General features: G+C 42.7%; 4 protein-coding genes across 5 annotated transcripts in view; 3 read left to right on the top strand and 1 right to left on the bottom strand.

Moving 5' to 3' along the window:
* Positions 1-1,654: 1,654 nt before the first annotated feature.
* LOC137877352 (achaete-scute homolog 4-like) lies at positions 1,655-2,323 on the bottom strand. The gene is made up of 2 exons (XM_068717192.1): positions 2,274-2,323; positions 1,655-2,192 (listed from the first exon to the last, which is right to left on the bottom strand). The coding sequence occupies exons 1-2, from the start codon at positions 2,294-2,296 to the stop codon at positions 1,655-1,657; spliced, it is 561 nt and encodes a 186-aa protein (XP_068573293.1). The 5' UTR covers positions 2,297-2,323.
* Positions 2,324-3,220: 897 nt separating this feature from the next.
* On the top strand, positions 3,221-9,185 carry prdm4 (PR domain containing 4). Its single transcript, XM_068717040.1, has 12 exons — positions 3,221-3,278; positions 3,536-3,602; positions 3,820-3,935; positions 4,090-4,278; positions 4,529-5,299; positions 5,579-5,728; positions 5,984-6,102; positions 6,185-6,270; positions 6,488-6,615; positions 6,730-7,260; positions 7,601-7,769; positions 8,007-9,185. Exons 3-12 carry the CDS (start codon positions 3,821-3,823, stop codon positions 8,374-8,376), a joined length of 2,628 nt encoding a protein of 875 aa, XP_068573141.1. The 5' UTR covers positions 3,221-3,278; positions 3,536-3,602; position 3,820; the 3' UTR covers positions 8,377-9,185.
* Positions 9,186-9,709: 524 nt separating this feature from the next.
* Positions 9,710-15,925, top strand: tmem209 (transmembrane protein 209). The gene is made up of 15 exons (XM_068717085.1): positions 9,710-9,783; positions 10,169-10,330; positions 10,425-10,483; positions 10,629-10,760; positions 10,906-11,135; positions 11,248-11,452; positions 11,635-11,810; positions 11,946-12,017; positions 12,186-12,282; positions 12,445-12,570; positions 12,665-12,762; positions 13,918-14,032; positions 14,202-14,299; positions 14,760-14,833; positions 15,024-15,925. Exons 2-15 carry the CDS (start codon positions 10,188-10,190, stop codon positions 15,076-15,078), a joined length of 1,680 nt encoding a protein of 559 aa, XP_068573186.1. The 5' UTR covers positions 9,710-9,783; positions 10,169-10,187; the 3' UTR covers positions 15,079-15,925.
* Positions 15,926-16,635: 710 nt separating this feature from the next.
* Positions 16,636-19,057, top strand: part of ahcyl2b (adenosylhomocysteinase like 2b) — a 36,740-nt gene continuing 34,318 nt past the window's right edge. For both annotated transcript variants that reach the window (XM_068716855.1, XM_068716854.1), the window contains exon 1: positions 16,636-17,014. In XM_068716855.1, coding sequence (XP_068572956.1) covers positions 16,694-17,014 — 321 coding nt within the window. In that variant the 5' untranslated portion in view covers positions 16,636-16,693. The remainder of the gene's footprint in view (positions 17,015-19,057) is intronic.

Genomic DNA, 19,057 nt, shown 5'->3' with positions numbered 1-19,057 from the left:
TGTCTACATGTTTACTCCGAGGTCCATGGTGACGCTGTGACTTTGCCTGTCTGTGTGGAGGACATGTTGTTGTTGGTCTGAGCACTGGTGCCTGCATACTGTATGCAGTATAAGCACATTTTGTAGAAACCTGTTGGTTTACGACAACAAGGTTTTGTGGCACATGTTGTGACAGATTCACAAAATTGATCATGTAGGAGGAAATACATTCAAACGTCTACTGTTTTAAATCACATGCATGCATTAGCAACAACCTTTCCAGTAAACTATAGCAATGCCTACAATGAATCAGGGATGGAAACTGATTAGAATCAGCCTGTGTGCATCAGGGGAGAAAACATCCATTATGGCGGAGGCTTTCATTTTAGTAGCTTCATGTTCTCTATCTTCAGAGTGCCACTGAACCATCAAGCCCAGGGTACCAGCACTTGGCTAATTATTGGGTCTAATTCACATATTGCACAGCCAAACACCTTTTGTTATGGGTTTGTCACGCCTTTGTGGCTGTCAATGCCATTCTTCCATACCAGCACAGTTCACTTGAACTGCGCTCTGCTGGTCTCTCCAGACCCCTTTTACTTGTATAGAACAGCGTGTGTACTCCCCCCCTCCTCCAATTTGTGGTTTTGGTATTTCTGAAAATCTGAAATTGTGAGCTGTTTCCGTGCAGGTCAGCGGAGGTGGGAAGTATAAACACACAAATAGGTCTCCCTGATAAGTGCATTCCTTAAGCTATTAGGGGAGATAACTTACTGAGAACCCTGAGATTCATAGTACAGCAGCGAGGTGGTCTTTGAGTCTTTAAGCCTGTGTTACTGTAATTCAATGTTAACTTGGCCTAAACTAAAACATGACACAAGAGTAACAGTTTCAGACAGAATAAGCCTGGCTCTTCAAAGACATTTATGTCATAGAAGGAAATCACAGCTGTGATTAATAACATGATTAAATAGCTGCATTACATTTAAGTGTACTAATTAATTTTATTACCAATACCTGTGCTTCTCTATGACAATGCTGTCCATTTAATTTGTATTAACCAAAACGCTTGATTGCTGCATGGCCTTGTATTGTTGGTCCCATCCTTTATAGCTTTGGAAATGATTAATTAATTTTATTAAAAGTAGTCTTGTTCACAATATTTAATAAAATAAAAACAGTGTTTAGAAAAATTCTAAGTGGATGGACCTACACTGAATTCATCTTTTTACACTAAAGAGATGAAGTGCTCTACTTGTCAAATGTCCCACAAAATAGTCATCATATTTTTTTTACTATTCAACTCATCGGTTTATAACATATGGTGAAGATTTTGATTGCTGAATTTGTTATTTTTAGTAATTAAGTGTTTTCAAACTCGCACTCGGTAATAAAACATGCAACATAACAGACACCACCACTATATCAACAGTATTAGATAAAACACAATATCATTAATTGTGATTTTGCGTCTAATAACGATTTTGCATCTAAACATAACTGCTTTCTCTGATGGGTGTTTGTCCTATAGCTCCTTACATGTAAACAAACAATCTACATACTTTGGAATAAAATCAGACAGTGGAAATTGTGTCAATTAGGCATGTTTTACTTTCTTAACAATTGAATTAGTGTACAGCATATCACAGGGAGCGAGAGAGTTAGAGCTAGTAAACTATTCCCCGACTGTCGTTGAAGCCAGTTTTGGATTCTCACTGTTGCAATCTGTCCTCTGCGGAAGCGGCGCACGGTTACGCGCGTCTCCAAGTGGCATCTCCATCCCGGACGCGTTTAAGTCCAGCAGGCTCTGCAGGTGTTTGATGTAATCGATAGCCGCCCGGAGGGTCTCCACTTTGCTTAGCCGTTTGTCCTCAAACTCCTGCGGGAGATGCTCTCTGAGCCGCGCGTAACCTTCGTTTACGCAGCGCACTCGATGTCGCTCCCTTTCGTTCCTTTTCCGGATAAATGCAGGCTCAAGGGAATAATCACACACACCGAGCGGGACGTGAAAGGGGAAATATGATAATCGTCTGTAGGGTGAGCTCTGGCCGTGCACAGGGTCGAAGTATGCAGCGTCTAGGTGGAGGGGCAGTCCAAGTCGAAGCGCATCCTTGTAGTGTACTCCGCTGCTGTCCATGGAGAAGCCGTGGAGAGCCAGTGGAGGGATATATGGGATATGCTCCTTTAACTCCTTACTGTGATAAGACATTTCTCTGAGAATAAAAAAGAAGACAATCTTGGATTAAACAGCTGCAAAATATATGCAATTAATTGTGTACTAACGACGCACTTACCCATACAGTCTCCTCACAGTCATCTCGAATTTTCAGAAAGTATACCGCCACTATATGATCCAATATTTTTTTTTCGATCGTTTATAAGTGGGAACTTCTTGATCGAGATCAGTCTGTGTTTGACAACTTGTTTGTTGGGGTTTTGAGGGTGTAGGTATGGTGGGTGTGATACGGGGCGGAGATGCAGCCATGACTTTCTCATCAAGATAAAACTGTTTACACAACGTGTTTTTCCTTCTGTTGACACTGTGAAGCAAACTATACGGGCTTGAAATTGAAACTGACTTTTTGATTGTAAATATTTATAAAATAGTCTATATATCAATAAAACATATGGTAGACAAAATGCAACAGATTGCCATGTTGCATTTTAATCCCGTTCACTATCAGTTTGTCTATGCTGCATACAATTATGTGATCTGAAAGAATGATCAAATGATGATTCAGAGGAGAATGAACAGAAATCACATGGAAATGATGAATGAAGTGTTCTTTTAACCATTTGATTCTTAAATGAGTATTTTGTGTGTGAGCTCAGAGGCAGTTGCATCACATTGTTTTAGAGTTCGGGATTTGGGTATTTAAATAATCTGATATTATCTGCGATAGCCTGTGATGGATATTTTATATTTACTGAAACGTTATTTCGGCAGAATAATATCGCAATTGTTTTATTTACTGAAGAAATTACTCAAATGTTTAATATACGATTTGTAATCACATTTATTTTAAGGAATATATTTTGATGCCTTTCATTCAATAGCGTCACAGTCAGTCAGACAATAAATTCCTCTGTAAAAAGTATAGACGGTCTTTTAAAACAGTCCAAAACTTTTATTTTGTATTTAGGCCATATATGATGCTCCACCGCTTTTTTCTTTTGTGAATGTGGAGAGTGGAGGACAGAAGAACTGACCTGTGATCAGCCAAATACTCCATTCCTACAGCGCATGCGCACAGTGTGCAGTAAACTGTCATGGCCCCGTTCAGGGAGGTATTGTGCTGGTATGTTGTTGTTTTCAAGGCACCTTCCTTTTTACAAAGTCAGTATTTTTGTAATGAAGCGTCACGCTCTGTCGTGACAGGTATTCCTTTACTTTCATCAAGCTGAAACACAGCAGTTAATTATCTGTTTTGACGACGTATTTAGATACAAGTTAGCCAGGCTAACGTTACCTACTGTTTAAGCTATTTAAATAACATTTCTATAATATTTGTGATTGGCATGTCGTTTTAAGTTGAGTTGTATTTTTATTCTACAGGGAGAGACATATGAAAGCCCCATTCAACAGTACACAGTTACGGACGGGCATCGGTTGTTGAATTCAGGTAACGTGAAGCTAACGTAGCTCACACTGCACAGTGTATCGCCTGTGTGTCTTTGTATGAGAGTGTCATACAGGCGCTACACGCTACAGATAAGGGCTGAATTATTCGAAAATGTACACCAATCAGAACATAACGGAGCCTAAATCCATGTCTCAGTATTTATAATTGTCTGTTCTAACGATCAGCTCATTATTTGGTTGTCTGGGTTGAACTCCAGGATGAACGACATGAACCTGAGTTCTGTGGGCATGGACCAGCTCAGTGTGCCCTCAGTGAGTGCCAGCCACCTGGGTCTGCCCACCTCCCCGACACACAACCCCATTCCCACTCCAGGTATGTAAGACACTACCAGCCAGGTAGTGCTCGAGCTGGGCACAATACCGTAGACCTAACACACTAAACCAACTGTTGAGAAACCAAGCATTACCTACACACCTCAATTTAATCTTGGTTTATTATTTCCTCTTGACTCTTTGTTATGGTTCAGGCATGTCAGTGGCCATCCCCAGCCTGGGTCCCTCCCTGGGCTCCCTTCCCTCTGCCCTCTCGCTGATGCTCCCCATGGGTCCGCTGAGTGACAGAGGAGTGATGTGCGGCCTGCCAGAGAGGAACTACTCTTTGCCACCGCCTCCATACCCCCACCTGGAGAGCAGCTACTTCCGACACATACTGCCAGGTGGGTTCTCTTTTTTGGGTGAGGTATACAGCTCATCTGTCTGTGTTGAAATTCTCAAAGCAGTCAGCCAGATTCTTGTGCGGCTGATTGTTTGAATAGGTTTTATCCCGGATGCTCTAATTTGAAGGGTAGCCCTCCTCCGGTTGCTATTTTACTGAACATATTTAAGTTAATGAAAAAATAATTTTCAAATCATCAAAATGTTTTTGTTTCAGCGCTGATCATGTTCCCACCTTCTTCTCTGCTGTAGGTATTCTGTCCTATCTGGCAGACCGTCCACCCCCTCAATACATCCATCCCAGCAGCCTTAACATGGATGGGACCCTGTCGGTGGCCAGCAACAATTCCTCAGGTCTTGATCCCTACAGTGGCCCAGGAGGCCCACTGGAGCAGGGCCTGGTGCCCATGGACTCCAGACAGGTGAGCGGCCAGGGAGACCTCCACCAGACTGGTGCTCATGAGCTGGACTCTACAGGATTGGCCATGGAGTCACGTGTCAGCAGCCCCATGTCCCCTGACCGGATGGGAGAGGAACTGGCCACCATGGACGGAGTCGGGGTGGTGGTGGTGTCTGACACCCAGCAGCAGCTTGGAGGGGGAAGGCAGCCTCAGCCGCATGAGGGATTGACTGGGGTGGACTCATCTGGTGGGGTGATGCCCCTCCATGGGCCCCCTGTTCTGGAACTACCGGTGGTGATGGAGCAGGATCACATGGGGGGCCGAGTGGGGAACACTGGGGGAGGAGGAGCAGGAGGACTCGGGGAGCAGCTCCACTCAAATGGGGAGTTGAACTCGGGCGTTGTCAGTGTGGTGCTCACCTGCTCCATGGCCAGCCAGGGCCAACTGGAGCCGGTGTCGCTCCATGGGCACTCTGGGATGGGACTGGACGCCGTGAATGTGTCCCCCATCACTGCAGAGGTCTCGCTGGGGCCAGAAAACAACCTGGTGCTGGTCAACTCCACCCTGCAGCTAGAGGATTCTACCTCCAACAAGGAGAACATGGTCACTGCCTACACCATCTGTGAGTGTGTATTTGTAATAGTTTCTTCAGAGGTTAAAAAACTGAATCAATGGATTAAAAAAAAAAAACGGTACTAGGAATCATATACAGCTAGGAAGCTTTGAAAAATATTATTATTTCACCAAAATATGTAATTTAAATAACAAGTAATTGTAAAAATCATAGTCATATAATTGAAGTGAAATGAGCTCTGTGTACATTAAGCAAGCACTTGACTTTGTAGTAAGTATATAAGTGACTCTCACCTGAAGCAACCTTAGTGCTTTTATTGTCTTCCAGGGTGCACACTGTGTGAGCGCTCGTATACCTCAGACTGCCCAGAGCACGGCCCAGTCACCTTCATCCCTGACATGCCTATCCAAAGCCGGGCGCGCCTCTCTCTGCCGCGTCAACTGTGCCTGCGCATCTCAGTAGCTGACGAACTGCTTGGTAAGAGGATAAACCCACTACGGATTCCTAGATGGAATTCTAAAAGGCATAAAATTTAGCATTTTATGTAGAACCTCCTTAACATTGTGCTCAGTTTTGTATCTGCCAGTTGAAGTTCAAAGTAAAAGCACTATTAGAATGTATTATTTATCTGCTTTTTTTTTTTAAAGGTTGTAAATAGGCAAAAAAAACATTTAGCAGACCATCAATTAGATTACTGACAAACTGTCTTTGCCCCGCCCCCACCCACCTCAGGAGTTTTTGCACGGGATGTCATTCCTCCAAGGACCTGCTTTGGACCAATGGTGGGCCAGCACTGTAGCAACGTGGACCTCTCTGATTGGCCAGAAAAGGATACACCACAAATATGGAAGGTCAGTGCAGTGATTTTGGTTGGACCGTGGGTTGTCACAGTCAGTCCAAAACCATTATAAGTTGCCCATTTATCTATTTCAGATGTACCACAACAATGTGCTGGAATTCTACATTGTGACAACGGATGAGAACGAGTGCAACTGGATGATGTTTGTCCGCAAAGCCAGGTATGACACAGAGCTGGAGTAGGATAAAGATGTGCACTTCAGTTTTCTCCTCCCAAATTGTCAGTACTTGTGATCGCTTTTGCCATGTTATTTCAGTCTAGCCGGCGGGTTAATAAAATGTCCTGTTTGCTGTGTTTATGTGTGTGTGTGTGTGTGTGTGTGTGTGTGTGTGTGTGTGTGTGTGTGTGTGTGTGTGTGTGTGTGTGTGTGTGTTTAGAACCCGTGAGGAACCGAACCTGGTGGCGTACCCTGCCAATGGTAAACTGTTCTTCTGTACAACCACAGAGATCCACCCGGACCAGCAGCTGCTCTTCTATTACAGCAGAGACTATTGCAGGCTGATGGGTGAGACGACAGATGACTAAACATGTATAGTCTTAATTTGAAATAAGCCACACCAATCCACTTGTTATCCATTGATTGATGTTGACCATTCCACCATCTTTCACGTCTTCACAGGTGTTCCGCAGGTCCCTGAGGGACAGATCTGCCATTGTGGCAAAGAGTGCTCCTCTTTCTCTGAGCTCAAGTCTCATCTTGACAGCCATAACAGCAACCACAGCCATAACCAACCTCCACACAGCCACAGCCCATCGCAGCAGGACCACTCTCAGCAACAGCAACAACCACAGCAGCAGCAAGAGCAACACACTCACCGGGAAGAGAAGCTGACTAATGGGACCTCAAGCTCCTCCTCTTCCCCATGGCCCTGCCACACCCACGCTGCAGGACAAACAAACAGTGATAACAACAGCATCAGGGCCAGCAGTAATAGAAACTCTAATAATGTTACCTCCAGAGCGAAAGGTCAGGGTCATGTACGGGAGAGGAAATTCAAATGCAGCATGTGTTCCCGGGCTTTTCTCACATCCACAAAGCTCAACGTGCACTTCATGGGGCATGTGGGGATGAAACCTCACAAGTGTGAATACTGCAGCAAGGCCTTCAGCGATCCCAGCAACCTCAGGATGCACCTCAAGATTCACACAGGTGTGTACAGGGATAGTTGAAGTGGAAACAGGTTTGAGTTTTGGCAACATCTGTCTTCTCAGCTGTCATACTATAAACCCTGTGTTGTCCCAACAGACCAAATATGTCAAATAAGTCACATATATAAATTCATGATTGCACTCAACTATGTGTGTATTAGTTTTTTTACAGAAAAGATGTGTCTGACGAGAGAGTGAATGCACTTCAAAAGAAAATAACAAATTAACAGCTAATTCCCATTCCCCCCATTTAACACTTTTGAATAGATCGATACAGGAAAGTGGAAAAGTGCTTTAAAACATTTGAAACCTCTGAAACTTTTTTTTCCCCCCTCCGACAGGTCAGAAGAACTACAGATGCACAGTTTGCGAGAAGTTGTTTACCCAGAAATCCCATGTGGCATCGCATATGCTCATCCACACCGGTGCAGAGAAGCTCAAGTGTGACCTCTGTGACCGAGCATTCATCAGGAAACATGACCTGAAACAACACATGTTCTCTCACACACAGTATGTAACTTATTTATTGCATTCTAGATAAAGCTGTAGAATTTAAACAGTTATTATATGAGTTGGCAGGCCTAAAGATTGTGGTCTGTTTTTGCAGTGATTGTAGTCTGTTTGTTTTTATTTCTGTACTCTGGTCGTTTTTGCGAAAGAGATCTTGATATCATTGAGATTACCTAATAAAATAACGGTTATATAATGCGTGCATTGTCTTCATGCTGTTTCCCTTTTCCACCACAGTGAGCGCCGCATACAGTGCCCAAAGTGCAACAAACACTTTCTCAAGACCAACCACCTGAAGAAGCACATGAACTCTCACGATGGCCGAAGAGACTTTGTCTGTGAGAAATGCCACAAAGCTTTCCTCACCAAATACCACCTCACCCGTCACCTCAAGATATGCAAAGGGCCCAAGGCGGAAAGAGCGTCTCGCAAGGAACAAGAATTAGATGAGGAAGAGGATGAAGATGAGGAGGAGGAAGAGGAGGAGGAGGAGGATGGTGGTAGGGGAGGAGGGGGAGAGAGACTTGTAGACTCAGCCAGCAATGAAGACTGTGGTTTAGATGTTGGAGGATATAACTCTGAAAAGTCCCTGTCACCCCCTCATTGACAACACTGTGCCTTTTGAGATGTCTTGTTTATTTATATGCTTCACTACACTAATAATGTTTATCTCTAGTTTTTTGCCAATTATCAGTTACTTTGTCAAATTTCATCTGCAACATCTTACATTTCATCCATTCCATTATCTTGTCATGTCGACGTCATTCTTTCGGTCATTAGCTACCCAAAGCTCTTGATCATCGGTGAGGGTAGGAAAGTAGATCACAATGCACCTGACCCTTATGCCTATCCCTGCGTTCATTGGAGTACATAGTCAATACTTTTTAATAGCCACATTTTACATAATCCAAATGTTTCAATAAATATATGCTTAGTCTCACAAAAGCATGTTGGTGCTGGTGAAATAATCTTTGTCATATTATAAGACAACTCAAAGATCTGACTGTATTTTTTACAAAACTCTTTTCATCTAACTTGGGCCTGTGTAATAGTGGTTGATGGGATTCATTAAGCTAACTTTCATTTGTTGTAATTCTATTTCTTTTTTGTCTCAGTAACATGGAATGAATGGTCGATATGTTTGTAGTTGCGCAACAATGTAAATTACAATTTCTGATGCCATATTCTTGCATAGTCTGGATATGTAATTGCTAAATGGCCTTGGCCATTCTTTATTTATTAAAACCAGGATTTTTTATTGTGAATGGAATTGAGCCTCTTTAAAACATGAACCTTGGCATTGTTGTGATACTCCTCATTGTGTGAATGTTGACCTAATGTCATAATTATATAATTTATGTTGTAGCTCCATCCTATGTTTTGCAAAATGTTTCATTAAATGAACATTTACAGCTGTTTCATGTTGTTGACTTATGTACATGATAGAGCTGTAAGCATGCATTCCCACATACATGACTACATCATTTTCTTGCGTCTATATTGGTTTTTAACCTTAATGATCATGGACTGCAGGTCATCGATTACCCATCAACACATGGTCATTCAGAGCAAAACCATATGGACAAAATAGAGAGGTAGCGCCCCCACCTGGCCATCTCACTTCGATGTAATTTGTGACAAAAAGCGGACCATGATCTTTAAAGAAATGCAGAACAAAATGTTTTGCTCTCAAGTAACGTTACTGCACTATTGGAGGAAAAATTAGCAACATTTAAAATACTTTGTACTTTCTTTGCACAACTGTGGGTATTATTATGAGACAACTCGAAAGAAAATAATGTCTCTGATTGTTCTACTCTGCCGTGGGTATATTCAATTTAGATTTCTTCTTTATATTTTTTATTTATTTAATCAATTAATTATTTTTTTATATTGCCGGCTTTGCTGAGTTTGCACTACTAAGCGTGCTACTGATGCGACCGGAAGTACGAGAGCCAACTTCCGGTTAAATTACAAAATATGCGGCGCCGCAGTTGTCATTCACTTTAGCGTGGTATGAATTATTTATATCTTCTACACGTTGTATTTGTATTTTGGTTCTATCACTTTTGGTATAAAAATCTGTATTGTTCGTTGTTGAAATTTACACTGAAACCATACCTGCCCCGCAATTTTTGTATTGTTTACTGTGAGCTAGCTAACTTTAGCTTACCGTTTAGCTAGCAGGTCAGCTAACTGCTCTACTTGTAGCTGTGTGTCATGCAGAGTTGTTATGACACATAGTGTGATTAGATGTCTGTCTAAATGATAGTGATTTGCTCTGTAACACACGCTACGTGTTGGTTGTAACTTTTTGGGATTTGTTTTTAAATCTCTTGAATGTAGCTCACTGCATGCTCGCTTTGTTTCACGGTGTTTTTCTCTGCTCCTTGTCTCAGCCTGAACAGAACAGATCAAATGATGTTAACCCCATCGAAGGACGGAATGCCCAGTATGATAGACAGGGCGTTGAGGATGAGGAGGGAGGAACAGGCTCGTCAGGTAGTCCTGGCCTGGGCTGTTCTCAACGTGTCTCTAGCTGGCATGCTTTACACTGAAATGTAAGTTGATCGAAGTTCAATAATGTAATGTCTCGCAACCATTTGTAATGCTGCTCTGATGATACACGTGTATTTTTCACCTTTCTTTTGTTAGGTCAGGGAAATTGCTGAGTCGGTACTACAACATCACGTACTGGCCTATCTGGTACATTGGTGAGGTCCCACCTCTCTCTCATTTACTAAACGGCTTTCTGTTGGAGCTAAAAAGTTATGAAATGTTGTTATGTTATACTTTGCTTGGCATTTTTGTAATCCCCTGTACGCTGACTTTGTCATTCTCCGCTCTCCTTGTTTACAGAACTGGTGCTAGCCTCTCTATTTAGCCTCAATGCCCTTTTTGACTTCTGGAAATATTTCAAATACACAATGGCCCCCTCCACCATCGCTGTATCCCCGGAGCAGCATCACCTGCTGGGTCTGAGAAACACAAGTAAGGCTCTGTTTTTTTTTTGCCTGCAGAATTTGTTCACTACTTTTGTTAAATCTCTTATTAGATTGATGTTAACACACTTTGGTTTTTAGTTTTTGAGTATGGGACTTATCAAGTATGATGGTTGTTGTCTGTCCCCTTGCAGGTATTCATGCCTCTCCCCCACAAAAGCCAGAAAAAAAAGAGACCCCAGTCCCGGCCCAGTCGTCTCCGCTGCAGGGCCAAAGCGTGCTGAGTTTTAGCCCCTCACGGTCGGCCACCACCAGCCCTAAGTTCTCCCCCAGCTGTGTACCCGGGTACAGCCCTCCTCTCGGTAGCCCATCCACCCCAAACAGTGCAGGGGGGCCCTTTTCCCCCTCAGTGGCCTTCGGAAAGGTATGTCCATTACATCACTTATCTGGCCTAGCCTGTAGATATGTGGTGCGTCAATGTAATTGATGCATTTCTCCCTCTTCACATTGAGAGCATTACTTTCTTCCTTTCTCAGGTGTTGAACTACAGTCCCTCCCCTGGCTCCTCTCCCTACCCCAACAGCATTGGACCAGCAGAAGGCTCCAGCTTGAGGGCTCGATATCGCACATCCCCCTCTGTGTTTAACTCCCCTGGAAGCAAGGAGGACTACATGGAGGATCTGAAAAGCCTGGAGAGGTTCCTCCGCACAGAGGAGGAGAGGAGTCACCGCAGTCAGTTAGGTACAGTATGCAAATGTTGTAGGAACTCCAGAGTCACTAAGTGAGACAGACAGATAAAGACAAAGAGTTTGTTTTTACAAGCTTTGGTCAGTCAATTCTTTAGATGATTAGTAATTATCTCAGTCTTAGGAAAAACATGGTGATATATGTGACCATGGAATGATCTGATGCTCACTATATAGGGAGTCCAGAGTCTGTGTCTCCGAGCCACAGCCCAACATTTTGGAACTACAACCGCTCGGTGGGAGATTACGCCCAGAGCCTGAGGAAGTTCCTGTACCAGCCAGCCTGCCGCTCTCTGGCCCCATCTGCCCACAAGGATGAGACGGACCTGGGCTCCAAACAGGCTGCAGAGGAGGTCTGTAAAGTAGCATTGGTTTTGTTGCCCAAATAAATAAAATAATATTGATTTTCAAATTGAGACACGCCAGTCTGTCGGTGTGTAATGTATGATTGCCATAAAATTGTATATTTTTCTCTTCCTGTTATGTAGGTGTGGGCCAGAATCACCACCAGCCATCCTGTAGTGGACCGCATTGATAGCTGGACGGCCAAGCTTAGAAATGTGAGCGTTCAAACATATTTGCAGAATTACATAACTTTAATTTTTTAAATGAATGTCATGTGTGATTTTTGTTACAAACCTTCCATCTACACTTGATTAGAATAAGAAAATACATCTGAAAATAAATCTATTTGTGTCTTTTTTTTCTTTTTCTTTTTTCTTTTTTAGTGGATCAGTGACACTATCTTGGTCCCTCTGGTCAAGGAAACAGACTCTGTCAACAGCCAGCTCAGGAGGATGGGCTGCCCTGAGCTCCAGATAGGAGGTAAAAATGTCTGCAGTTTTGGGAACTGTATGACATACATTTTAATTTTAATGAAAAAAACCTGTTCTGTAATATGGAAATTGCTTAAGTCGTTACTGTGATTTCGATGTATTCTTCTATTGGTTTTTGAGTTTCGCTTGTTTTCATTCTTTCCTCCACCAGAGGCCAGCATAAGCAGCCTGAAACAGGCAGCGGTGATGAAAGCCTCATCCATCCCCACCATAAACTCTATTGTTCAGTATCTGGACATCACTCCCAACCAGGAGTATCTAGCGGATCGCGTTAAGGGTAGGTTCAGCAATATTATGATGGCGGAAGACATTTTTTTGAATTTCTCATACGCGTATGTTTTACATGTGCTTCCTGTATTCTGTCCTGTCAGAGCTGGCCCACAGCGGCTGCATGAGCTCCTTTCGCTGGAATGGTGGTGGTGATCTGAAGAACAGGAAGTGGGACACGGACCTCCCCACTGACTGTGCAGTGAGTCGACACACATAAACACACCAAGCTTGCGGTACAGCCAGATATTTATTTTCTTGAGTAATCGATTACCGTATTTTTCAGACTATAAGGCGCACCGGATTATAAGGCGCACTGTGAATTAACGTGTCTATGTTCACACATAAGCCGCACCGGATTATAAGGCGCATTAAGCAAAACAACACAGTCCGGTAAATCAAACTTTATTCAACTCAGTTGTAACAACAAATACCGGTACAGAAAAATACACTCACTTATCGATTCATTCCTCTTCCACAAATCCATCGAATTCTTCATCTTCAGTGTCTGAGTGAAACAGCTGTGCGATTTCGGCATCAAGAATGCCCGAATCCCTCTCGTCATTTTCCGAGTCAGTCTTGTTGCCGTTATCGGTACTTGGCTGTTCAGTGATGATTCCAGCTTTCGTGAAAGCTCGGACGACGATTGCGACCGACACCTCAGCCCACGCGTCAGCAATCCAGTGGCAGATAGTGGCGTAACTAGCCCGGCGTTGCCTCCCGTGCGTACCGTAATGCGCCGAATATCCATTGAGCGGAGCGGCTTCGTTGCCCGCCAAAGTTGTACTTACACATTTCGACAGATTTTTGAGCGCATTGTACCACATAAAATCGATCAATAAGCACAACAAGTAACCATACATAAGGCGCGCTGGATTATAAGGCGCACTGTCAATTTTTGAGAAAATTTAAGGATTTTAAGTGCGCCTTATAGTCCGAAAAATACGGTAATCATTTGGTCCTTAACATGTCAGCAAATTGTGAAACATGCACATCACAAGTATGATGATGGTCAATGTCCGACCTCCTCATCAAAAGGGTTTTCATTTTTCTCGTCCACAAACTTTTAGGGATTAGACGGATCTTATTATAAATGTCAGTCAGACAGCAGGCTGCACGGGTTGGGACTAGTTAGTGTGACAACTTGTTTGACTTTTCAAATACATGCAAATGTGTCAGTTTACAGACTGCTTAACAGTAAGCGCAGGGAATTTGTCGCAGCTTTCTTTGAATCTTTTGACTGCAGGATCTGTGCTGCAGATGTGATACACTACCAGTCTGGGGGGGGGGGGCTTTCCTCATCAATGGGCGATCACCGGCCAAATACATCTGCTTAATATTTTGTTTGTCCCTCTAGATCCTCATGCACATGTTTTGTACATACTTGGACTCCAGACTTCCTCCACACCCAAAGTACCCAGACGGGAAGACTTTCACTTCTCAGCACTTCAGCCACATTCCAGACAAACCTGGTGAGTGCACACACACACACACACACAGGTAAACGGGAAGGAAAAAAAAATGAAATGCTTGTGATTTTCACTCTATTCTTGTTAGTCTGGAAACACAGCATCTACTTTCTGTCTTTACTTCTTTGTGCTGTTTCAATTCTTGTGTCCCTTTTTGTGTCAACTCTCATAGATGCTACCAAGGAGAGCCTCTTCTGCATCCACCAAAGCAGCACAACTCCCCCTCACTACCAGCTCATCTACCAGGGACATATCTACAGTTTACCCAAGGTGAAGGCAACATTTTTTAAATAATGATGTCTATTTTCAGGATCTTACAAACAGCTTGTGCTCTTATTTTGCCCTTATCGGCTTTAAGTCGAATCCCAAGAGAAGTCAGATTTCTAAGTTGTACCGTTTATAGGTCTCCCTAAGGTAGCACTGTAAATCAAACATATGATCAGATCAACTTTACTGACTCCCTTAAAGATTGAACTTGCCAAATAATTCTAAAATGCAATGTGATAAATACAAAGCACAAAAAAAATAAAAGAGGGCGCAATGTAGCTATCTTTTCTAACAATGAGACGTGATATTCTAAATTAGTACATCTGAACACACGAGACATTTGAGAAATTAATCTGGTTTTCAGCATTCTGTAAGCTTGTCAACTCGCTTGTCCATGGTTGGAATCTACAGGTCTAATATGCAGCAGTTTCCTAACATGAACCCATCTTGATTTCTGTTACAGGGCAGGAACAACCTGTTCCACACAATCCTAATGTTCCTCTATGTCATTAAGACTAAGGAGTCAGGGATGCTGGGGTGAGTAGTTCTGCTACTAATGTCCTGTAAAAGACCAGCTAGCTTGTCTTGTACATGCCATTTCAGAGTATAATGAAATATTGATTCATTTTCAACACAAAGGTCATACAACAAAGCACAGATTGTGTTTTGGTTTGACTTTGCTTGTCTTCTGTAGGATAATTTTTTTTTTTCTTAATTTGTTCTACAGGAGAGTAAATCTTGGCCTCTCTGGTGTGAACATTTTGTGGATATTTGAGAACTAATGATGATGATCATCATTTACCAGGCAACAAAAAGCTGCAAGTGGATTTTTCTTTCTTTCTACACTGGTTGGAATACCACCTCATTTTAAGGACTGCTCTTTCTGGGGCAGATCAGAAGTGGCACTTCCCTTTTGAAAGACAACAAATGCATATTTTTGGAAATTTTCTCAATTTTAGTGTACAAATGGGTAACCTTCTGTATTGTCATTTTAAGGACACATTTACGTTGCACCACAGTGTGCCGGTGATACACTGCAGAGCTGTATTTTTTAACAATTGTTTGGTTTTCTGATTTTGTATCTGAGACTGTACCAGCATGGCAGCCTTGTAAATAATATACCTCAGATTTATCTAGTGAATTGTAAATGGCTTTGAGCCATTTAGCATGAATGCAAACAGTGTGTGTGGACTTGACTTTTGTTTTTTCAGCTTCAGTAACCTGGTGTGCCGTTTTTCTTCTTCCCTGTAGTTGAATGATCGTTGTCTGTTGTAGGGATGCTCCTGACATGCTTGAAGTCACAGACAAAAATTGGACTTGTGAAAGCAATGCATAAAATATTCAAGTATTGAAGTATTCTGTTTCAGTGAAGCTTCCCTGGTACTAGGCTACAATGCAACACGTAACTATGTACAGTGTTAATTCTTTTGATATGTGATGGAGAATAATTGAAAAGCCTTTGAATCACCAAAGTCTTTTTCTGAGAATGTAACGTCTTTTACAAAAGCCATTTATCCTGACATCTTGTGTCAGCCATTTGTTGAATTTCAAACCTTCCACATGTTTTCAATAATGCCATTTTACATTTGTCACAAGACTTTGAAATAAAATTGAGATATAGAAATTAAACTGTTAAAAGCATGTTCATTTCCCTCTGCCTAATGATATTTTCTATTATATGCATCCACTTGGTGGCAATGTACTTCATCTTTTTAGATTTGACCTTCTGATCCCTTTTTTCCTCATGGCATACTGCATGATATCTACCTCTAGATTATTCGAATGTGATTCACTATCTTGTGCAGCAAAGTCAAGTTAATGACTTGAGGCTGGAAAACAATGCTGACTGGCAAATTTCAACATTATTAAATAGTTTCGTGTCAGCATCTGCTGAGAAACCGTTTTGCTGGAAAATGCCGTCATAATGTAATATAAGTGATTATGTGCACCCTGGTGTTATTAATTCTAACATCAGAAACTGCCTAGTAACGGAGAACAATTTAGAAACGTTATTCCTGATTGTCCTGCAGCATTATCAGTCATAAGTCGCGTTTGTTTTGTAGTTTAGTGTCGTACTTTTTTATTACAAACGTCATTTCCCACAATGCACTTCGCAGTGTAGCTTTTCCTGCTGTGAATAGTAGTCACTTTATCGATTATGACTTATTGTCCGCTAAGAAAATGCATATTATGTCAATGGTTTTTCCTCACGTTGACTAAAGTTTGACTAAAATTGTCAGATGTGTGCCTATCATTGATATTGGAGTTGGCTCAAGGTGGGGAACTGAGACGAACTACAAGGACCACAATGCATTTGGACACAGTCGCTCGTCCGCTCACATCCGCTTGACTCGTTATTTGTGTTGGGGGAAAAAAGGACTTTGTGAAACTGCAGCGATGTCAGTCCAGGTTGTGGCAGCGAAAATGGCAGAGGTCGAACTGAAAGACGTCCCCACCGGCAAAGACCTACCGGCGGGCTCCCCGGTGACACCGACCTCGGAGGGCAAGACCCTCGGCAGAAACGAACCGCACGAGGCCGGTGTCTCTGCTGCGGAGCCCTCCGCGAAAGCCGGAGAAGGCAGCCTAGGTTTGCTCACCCCGAACCCCGCGAAGATGCCGCAGGCATCGGCTATGAAGCGGACGGACCCGCAGCAGAACGGCGGAGAGGCTTTCGTCAACCGGGACGGTACCGTGGCCGAGGCTCCGCGGATGAAAAAGGCGAGTGAGAGAACATGTTCACCCTCACATTAACTGCTATATCGTCGGTTTTATCGGACCACCACCAACCACCTCGCCGCAACGAAAGCTCGCATTGTGTGCAGATGCTAACAGGCTAGCTGGTCCCAAAGCTCATCCAGCGGTGTCAATAAACTCTTTTAATGATGCTCCTCGGTGTTAATAACACGGTGGAGGGTGTAATAAGGGCTAACTACTATTTATACAATAGGTGTACCCATTTAATTTAGTCTGACATGGCTGAATCTTTAGGACATGAACTCCGTAACGTCAGCTGGATGAAAAGTATTCAACTGCTCTCACAAGTTTTGTGGATATTGAGTGTTGTTATTCCCCTTTTTAAAGAAGCTCACGCTTACTGCTGTTGCTTTGTGGATGTGACTATAACCGTAACTTTATGCCTGATATAGATTCCGCAATGTGATGCTAGCTGAAATACGCATTGTCATTAACTTTAATGGAAGCTTGTGTTGCTGTCTTAGCTGATTTTCTTTTAATAATCATCTTTATTGTCACCTCCACTTTGGGGGCACGTCAGCACATGATTTATGTGTGGTTGTTTTCAGTACCGTAGTCTTATTTGGCAGATATTTTGAAGTCGCCAGATGATTTAGACACAGTAAAGTAGAAGAGAAGACATTGGTGCTGGTGTGTGACTGCTTTAACACCTGCTCAAGTGATGATCCTTGCTTGACCTCAGGTCAGGAAAATTAAGATCTCCGTCCAGTCCACTGCTTACAGACACGCTGTGGTAATCTTGGTTTTACTGATGCAGTGCCACCCAAGGTTTGTGATCTAACTCAAGACATAACAGTTGTAATCCCTGACTGCAGAGCCCTCCCTGTCACCTAGTTTCCTTCAAGCCCGACGAGCCCGTGGGTCACCTGTACTACTTGTGGCTTAATTCAGAGGCCGGACTGACTTGGCGTGTCTTGTCCTTGGCGAGTGAGGATACAAAAAATTGCTTGGCTGCGACCGTGACCTAAATGCATCTTATCTTTTTGTGTGGCACAAAGTTGTGATTGGGTCAGAAGTGGACATAAAGGACAAGGTTCAAGGAAGGAACAATTTTGATAAGGAATCCTTTGAGGCAGCTTCCAGCTCTATCCTTTTGATCAGAGTTATTATTAACAGTTGACAGTGATTTATAGCCTCTGGTCACTCCGGTGCACTCCATCAGTGATGGTCATATTCAGGATTTTTTCTTTTTTGCTTGCCAGTTTGTGGCATGCGACATGAATGCAAAAATACTTCTTAAGTGTGTTTTCACAATGAACTCTTGGAGAAAGAAAACTAAAAGGTTGGTGATTGTCAGGGGGAAACCTGTAGGGACAGTACAAGCCGGACGGGACGCAATCACCACCTACACCCTCAAATACGCATTGGCAATAACCCTATCCCATCGGGCCACCCCTAAGGAAGCCCCACTAGAAGCCCCATATGAGGAGAGCTGGACAGTACAGTGTGAAAATGGACTGCACATCGACAGCAGCTCAGAGCAGATTGCTTTTCGTACCTCAGACCATCACAGCAAGCAGGCATGTGGAAGTAAAGCAGCGGTCAGGAGCACTGGCCGATCCACATTTAGGGGACAAACGAAAACCGGACGTACCGGACAGCAACGGCCACATCTGGATTATTGAGAAGACCTATTTTGCATACAGGAACATGGTACAAAAAGTTAGTTACCAAAGTGCTACAGATTCATTTTATTTGGTAAAAAATATCTTGATCAGATGTTTATCATGAAGTATCTCCTTGAAATGTAGAAACTAGTCTCTGGGTGACAAGTTACTCACACTTATTACTTAAATATTCCTTAAAATCTCATAAAAGTTTTTTTTTTTTTTTTTATGTGTACTTTTTATGGCTCTCTAAGGCTAAATGTCTTTTGGCAAATAAACAGCATTTAATGTTGGAATAAAAATTGTCTTCTTAGTTGGTAGAAGCTGTAGGCTATACAGTGATCATTTTAATTATTTAAAATGAATACGAGTCATGTGTAGGATATTCTGTTTAATCCAT

The sequence above is a fragment of the Cebidichthys violaceus genome, unplaced genomic scaffold, assembly GCF_023349555.1.
Source record: "Cebidichthys violaceus isolate CVI_PGR_0920_01 unplaced genomic scaffold, fCebVio1.0.p SCAF_21, whole genome shotgun sequence".
Lineage (NCBI taxonomy): Eukaryota > Metazoa > Chordata > Actinopteri > Perciformes > Stichaeidae > Cebidichthys > Cebidichthys violaceus.
This window is presented reverse-complemented; position numbering and strand designations above follow the sequence as displayed.

What these genes read in the sequence shown, in the direction of transcription:
- prdm4 (XM_068717040.1), top strand. Translation starts at nt 3,821, where the DNA reads ATGAACGACATGAACCTGAGTTCTGTGGGCATGGACCAGCTCAGTGTG. An exon ending in CTTCCGACACATACTGCCAG is followed by an intron (nt 4,279 to 4,528) that starts GTGGGTTCTCTT and finishes TCTCTGCTGTAG; the next exon opens with GTATTCTGTCCTATCTGGCA. An exon ending in AGTAGCTGACGAACTGCTTG is followed by an intron (nt 5,729 to 5,983) that starts GTAAGAGGATAA and finishes CACCCACCTCAG; the next exon opens with GAGTTTTTGCACGGGATGTC.
- tmem209 (XM_068717085.1), top strand. Translation starts at nt 10,188, where the DNA reads ATGATGTTAACCCCATCGAAGGACGGAATGCCCAGTATGATAGACAGG. An exon ending in ACCTCCCCACTGACTGTGCA is followed by an intron (nt 12,763 to 13,917) that starts GTGAGTCGACAC and finishes TTGTCCCTCTAG; the next exon opens with ATCCTCATGCACATGTTTTG. An exon ending in CCACATTCCAGACAAACCTG is followed by an intron (nt 14,033 to 14,201) that starts GTGAGTGCACAC and finishes CAACTCTCATAG; the next exon opens with ATGCTACCAAGGAGAGCCTC.
- LOC137877352 (XM_068717192.1), bottom strand. Translation starts at nt 2,296, where the DNA reads ATGACTGTGAGGAGACTGTATGG. An exon ending in ACTGTGAGGAGACTGTATGG is followed by an intron (nt 2,193 to 2,273) that starts GTAAGTGCGTCG and finishes TTTTATTCTCAG; the next exon opens with AGAAATGTCTTATCACAGTA.